General features: G+C 46.8%; 2 protein-coding genes across 7 annotated transcripts in view; both read left to right on the plus strand.

Moving 5' to 3' along the window:
• The window catches only part of LOC139392775 (CD82 antigen), a 6857-nt gene extending 6800 nt beyond the window's left edge, over window positions 1-57 (plus strand). For all 3 annotated transcript variants that reach the window (XR_011629728.1, XM_071141023.1, XM_071141022.1), the window contains one exon: window positions 1-57. This exon is cut by the window's left edge. The gene's annotated coding sequence lies outside the window, so the exon portion shown is untranslated.
• A 515-nt stretch (window positions 58-572) lies between these two features.
• On the plus strand, window positions 573-5629 carry LOC139392588 (thymidine phosphorylase-like). Of its 4 annotated transcripts, XM_071140670.1 has the most exons (12): window positions 573-755; window positions 906-953; window positions 1388-1486; window positions 1928-2363; window positions 2679-2881; window positions 2998-3096; window positions 3276-3405; window positions 3492-3610; window positions 3835-3997; window positions 4244-4471; window positions 4780-4920; window positions 5023-5629. In XM_071140670.1, the coding sequence occupies exons 4-12, from the start codon at window positions 2225-2227 to the stop codon at window positions 5160-5162; spliced, it is 1362 nt and encodes a 453-aa protein (XP_070996771.1). In that variant the 5' UTR covers window positions 573-755; window positions 906-953; window positions 1388-1486; window positions 1928-2224; the 3' UTR covers window positions 5163-5629. The 4 variants fall into 4 exon arrangements, with proteins under 4 accessions (XP_070996771.1, XP_070996769.1, XP_070996768.1 ...); XM_071140669.1 differs by lacking the exons at window positions 573-755; window positions 906-953 and having other exon boundaries at window positions 1422-1486; window positions 1992-2017; window positions 2138-2363; XM_071140668.1 differs by lacking the exons at window positions 573-755; window positions 906-953 and having other exon boundaries at window positions 1217-1486; window positions 2007-2363.
• Window positions 5630-5868: the final 239 nt, after the last annotated feature.

The raw sequence follows: 5868 nt of genomic DNA on the forward strand, positions 1-5868 counted from the left end.
ACCTTGGTGATAAGTGATTGACTGTCTGTAAATTACACATTAAAATCTTCAAAATGGGATTTCTTGATTCTTCAAAATGGCACCCTCTTCTGGTTATCTTGAGTGACACAGGTGGGTTTTATACATACAGAGTAGCATTCTGTTTGTGAGATGTGGCGTAAGTGATGTTATGGGTATAGGCCTATGAAATGCTTTGATTAAGCTCCATTATGTGTCTTTCATATTTGAGTGAAACCATATCTATTAAGGCATTAGGGAAGACAGGTCAGATGTTAGGTTCGGACTAGGGAGGGTTCAGGTAGAGGAATACAGGTGAGGGTAAGGGGAGGGGTGAGGGTGAGGGTAAGAAGAAGGGTGAGGGTATTGGGATGGGGGGATGTGGTAGGGTCATATTTATTTAGGTCAAAATGACTGTTTCCCCTTCTGATTCGTGATGGGTTGTGACTACTGTCGTAGTTAATGACTAACTGACCCGCTCCACCACTCACACCCATTGGTCACTAGTCCTTCCATACAGACAGACAGAGAGGGGTATTTGACTAGTGTGTGTTCTCAAGGTTGGAAGACATGACAGTGTTCAGGAGCAGCGTTCCGGTACAGGTAGGAAACTCTGAAGTTTTGAAAACCTTAATAGACACAGAAAAGAAGAGGAGGAACGGAAGCACTGCTGAGGTACACAATAGTAGACTTGGTAGACAGAAGATGCTCTTTGGTAAAAGGGGTAAATTGGTCATCAAAAAGAAAGGAGGACCAAGGTACTCTTCATACAATTAATTACAATGTCTTTATTTGTATGGCATGTTCAATGGAAACAAAGTTTAAAAACTTCGGCTGCATGGCCTTCCTCAGAGAGTACAAAGAAATGATAATACAATGTTCTCTTTTCAACAAATTTTTCCAATCAGCCCTGATTTGAAGAGGGAGTGGTTACAGCATTCATTGGACAACACCCAGTAAGCAATACAATACACATTAAAAAGTGAAATACTGTAGATATGCTATCAACAAATTTAACGCAAAGCTAGAAGCATCAGAATGCCTAGAAAGGTAGTTCTAACCTTAAATATGACTGGGCAAAGTGCCAAGAATAGGAGAGCCATCTTTTTCCATAATACATTAGAACAGTGCAAACGTGGACAATAACGGTCCAGACATAGCTGAGGGCAATAGTGCAACATGTCCACTAGATGGCAGAAAATGGACCAATCACAACCCGACAGGAAAGGGAAGAAATCCATGATATGGGTTGTTGACTCAGAGAGAGAAAGACAGTAGTTGAACAGTTTTGAACAAATGAATTCCTTCCAAAATGAAGTAGAAGCAAGAGAGAAATAGAGCAAGAGAGAGAGATTATTATTGTTATTATTATTATATATATTTTTTTCAGTTTCATTTTTCTGGCAAGTTCAGCTGACTAGATAAGCCAACAGAAACGCCCTGCTCAAACAGACTTTCCAAGACAACACTAGAACTCTTCTAAGTCAAGGTAAGATTTTGGTATTACTCATTTATTGCCACTGGGGCCCACTTGTGTAACTATTAACTGACTGTTACACTGACTTTACTACATGATTGTAGCAGGTTTACTAACGAGTTAGTTCTATTAACTATGCTGACGATGTATGCCGTTATTTTAGATAATATGGTAACAAAGATGTAGGTTGTTTGTAGAGGTTTGGCTTGGAAATGTTTTTTTGCCTGGTCACATGTGTTGTACATTGAAGTCCACAAGCAAAGTAGAGAAGGAACGCAACGTGGCAGTTATGAGAGTGAACTGTATTTACGCTGATCAGGGGTGTATTCATTCCGCCGATTCTGTTGAAACATACACACACACACACACACACACACACACAATAGTTTAGTGATTTAAAACAATCCCTCGTGTATTTTCCTTTCCTACTTGTCACGTGCCGCTGTGGGTCAGTCCGCTGTGGGTCAGTCCGCTGTGGGTCAATCCGCTGTGTGTCAGTCCACTGTGTGTCAGTCAGCTGTGTGTCAGTCAGCTGTGGGTCAGTCCGCTGTGTGTCTGTCCACTGTGTGTCAGTCCGCTGTGTGTCAGTCAGCTGTGTTTCAGTCCGCTGTGTGTCAGTCCGCTGGGTTTCAGTCCGCTGTGTTTCAGTCAGCTGTGTGTCAATCCGCTGTGTGTCAGTCAGCTGTGTTTCAGTCCGCTGTGTGTCAGTCAGCTGTGTGTCAGTCCGCTGTGTGTCAGTGAGCTGCAGGGATGGCGCACCACGAGCAGAGTACAGCTACTTTCCCCGAACACATCCGCAAGAAACGGAACGGTGAACAGCTGAGCGCTGGGGAGATCCGAGACTTCGTACAGGGTGTCAAGGACAAGACCATCCAAGAGAGCCAGATTGGTACACACACACACACACACACACACACACACACACACACACACACACACACACACACACACACACACACACACACACACCATCCAGCGACATGCAGGTAGGTCACAGAGTCACAGTGGGTGGGATGCCAGATAAGTATCAATAATCAAGCTCAGGCCAAAACCTGCACTCTACTCTACAGTTGAAAGTCTGATCTGATGTGTGTATGTGTGTGTGCGTGCTTGCGTGTGTGTGTGTGAGTGCGTGCGTGTCTGCATGTGTGTGTGTGTGTTTGCTTGTGTGTGTGTGTGTGTGTGTGTGTGTGTGTGTGTATAGGAGCCATGCTGATGGCAATCTGGCTGCAGGGAATGGTAGCAGAGGAGACTCTCGCACTGACGAAGGAGATGATGATGTCAGGGGAAGTGATGTCATGGCCGGCAGAGTGGGAGGGGCTAATGGTGGATAAACACTCGACAGGTGGAGTGGGGGACAAGATCAGCCTGGTGCTGGCTCCTGCTCTGGCTGCCTGCGGCTGCAAGGTACCTGCCTGGATCCACCTGTGTGTGTGTGTGTGTGTGTGTGTGTGTGTGTGTGTGTGTGTGTGTGTGTGTGTGTGTGTGTGTGTGGGTCTGACTATCAGAAGCTGTGTCCATAGGTACCCATGATAAGTGGCAGAGGTCTGGCACACACAGGCGGCACGCTCGACAAACTGGAGTCCATCCCTGGCTTTAACGTCTATCAGTCAGTACAACAGGTACTCTCTCTCTCTCTCTCTCCCTCTCCCTCTCCCTCTCTCTCTTCCTCTCTCCCTCCCTCTCCCTCCCCCCCTCCCTCTCTCTCTCTCTCTCTCTCTCTCCCTCTCCATCTCCATCTCTCTCTCTCTCTCTCTCATTTACAAGTTATTAACATGTGTTATTGTGGCACCATCCTCAGCTGCATCGAATCCTGGAGGAGGTTGGCTGTTGCATTGTAGGACAGACAGATAACCTGGTGCCTGCTGACAAGGTCATGTACGCTCTGAGAGACGTTACGTCTACAGTCGACAGCCTCCCACTCATCACAGGTCTGCCAACAACAACAACAGCAAACTGGACAACCTTTCAAAGTAGAGAAATGAACATGTGAATAGTGTGTGTGTGTTCTCTCCAGGCTCTATCATCTCTAAGAAGGGTGCTGAGTCTCTGAGTGCCTTGGTTCTGGATGTGAAGTTTGGGAATGCAGCTCTCTACAAAGACCTGGACAGTGCCAAGTCACTGGCCCAGTCCATGGTAGCCCTAACACTGACACCTGACCTTTACCCCATTCTTGTTTTAATGTCTGGAGGGCCATGTTTTCACTCCTGCCTTGTACTTGATTGATCAAATAAGGTTGTTGATTTAGTTAGGAACTCAACTGGTTGTCAAGTCTGGAATAGAAAGGACATGACACAAAGCAGACCCCTGACCCTTACCATGACCCCTGACCCTTACCTTGACCCCATTCTCTCCTGCAGGTGACAGTTGGGAACAGTTTGGGGATCCGTACGGGGGCGGTGCTTAGTCGGATGAACTGTCCTATTGGTCGCTGTGTGGGGAACACTCTGGAAGTGATGGAGTCCCTGGAGTGTCTAAAGGGGAGGGGCCCAGACGACATACTGGAGCTGGTCACAAGTCTGGGTGAGGAATACACACACACACACAATACACACACACAAACACACACACTCAGTGAATTGGTTCCTTTGGACCAAAACCAAGCAGACCAAGACCTAGTTAGAATGTCAGTTCTGCTCGGGCTTAGCTACAGTCTAGACACAGAAGCTGTGGACGTTCATTACCTTCAAATTCAAGTCAATATTCTGTGTGTGTGTGTGTGTGTGTGTGTGTGTGTGTGTGTGTGTGTGTGTGTGTGTGTGTGTGTAGGTGGGCTGCTGTTGTGGATGATTGGCCGTGCAGGGAGCCTGGATGAGGGTAAAAAGGTGATCTCTACAACCCTGCAGAATGGTGCAGCCCTGGAAAAGTTCCAGAACATGATGATTGGTCAGGGAGTAGCCAATCAGATCGCTGCATCACTCTGTTCAACCAACGCAGACTACTACAGCATCCTGAGACGGGCACACTACCAGACAGAACTGGAGACACAGGGCCACGGTAACACACACAGGCACAGATTAACAAATGCAAATGCGCACACACACACACACACACACACACACACACACACACACACACACACACACACACACACACACACACACACACACACACACACACACACACACACATACAAACACACACACACACACACACACACACACACACACACACACACACACACACACACACACATACAAACACACACACACACACATACAAACATACACACACACACACACACACACACACACACACACACACACACGCATACACTGCATGACTTTGTCTTTTGGTGTCTGCAGGGACAGTGCTGGACATAGACGGCATGGTCATTGCTCAGGTGCTGCACAGGTTGGGGGCGGGACGTTCGAAGGCCGGAGACCCTGTCAATCACAGCGTGGGGGCGGAGCTTCTGGTGTCTTTGGGACAGAAGGTGGAGAAAGGTGAGAACTCTCTAACCCTGTGTGTGTGTGTGTGTTTACCGTGTGAAGGGTGTAGGGTCGGTGTCACCCTGATCTGACTCAACCTTTGCCCTCTGACCCCAGGGCAGCCATGGCTGCGTGTCCACTACGAGACTCCGGCGTTGAGTGCAGAGCAGAGACTCAGTCTACAAGGGGCGCTGACACTGGGGTCCGTCGACCAGCTACACACACAGCCACTAGTGGCAGAAATCATACTGCCATAGTGACACAAATCTACTCTATGTTAAAGCTTGATTTGGAGATGACCTGCCTTTGGGAATCTCAGTGTTTAATTTTTAAAGGATGTATAGTTCAGAACTAAAGCCTCTGTCTCCTGCTCTTCACTCTCAAAGTCCTCTCTGATTCACCCATATAAAGTCATAAGATTCTGTGGAGACTGAATAGATGTTTACCGTTTCCAGGAACTGTGTGAAGGCAATTTCTGTTAAACCTTACTAATGTTTGTGTACTAAAATATCCTTCTTTAAGCCTCGGCATTGGGCTTGGGATGGTTAAAGAAATCAATATAAGATATAAAAGTGTGTGCACATTAATAGAGGCATGTTGTAACTGTTCTGGGTGTGTAGAATGACCCCAGGATGTCTGGGAGCTCAGCCAATACTTGACAGGAACTGACTGGTTCCTCTTAAGTTAACTGGAGACAGAGTAAAGGTTTTATCCTGCACACCAATGATTGAACTATTGTTCTGTCTGGAGCCTGTTTCTGGGCAAAACATTCATGTTTTGTGTGTGTGTGTGACCAGTACGACCATACATCATCTGGGCTGACAGTCAAAGGCGCTAGCTTGCCCAACTTGGGGGAACCGTTAAGCTACTCAAATCAAAGTTTATTTGTCACGTGCGTGGAATACAACAGTTGAATACAGTGAAATGCTTACATACAGGCTCTAACCAATAGTGTAGTAGACC

This window comes from Oncorhynchus clarkii, chromosome 33, assembly GCF_045791955.1.
Source record: "Oncorhynchus clarkii lewisi isolate Uvic-CL-2024 chromosome 33, UVic_Ocla_1.0, whole genome shotgun sequence".
NCBI lineage: Eukaryota > Metazoa > Chordata > Actinopteri > Salmoniformes > Salmonidae > Oncorhynchus > Oncorhynchus clarkii.

Coding starts and splice junctions, on each gene's coding strand:
- LOC139392588 (XM_071140670.1), top strand. CDS start 2,225: ATGGCGCACCACGAGCAGAGTACAGCTACTTTCCCCGAACACATCCGC. Junction 2,364..2,678: donor CATCCAAGAGAGCCAGATTG/GTACACACACAC, acceptor GTGTGTGTATAG/GAGCCATGCTGATGGCAATC. Junction 2,882..2,997: donor TGGCTGCCTGCGGCTGCAAG/GTACCTGCCTGG, acceptor CTGTGTCCATAG/GTACCCATGATAAGTGGCAG.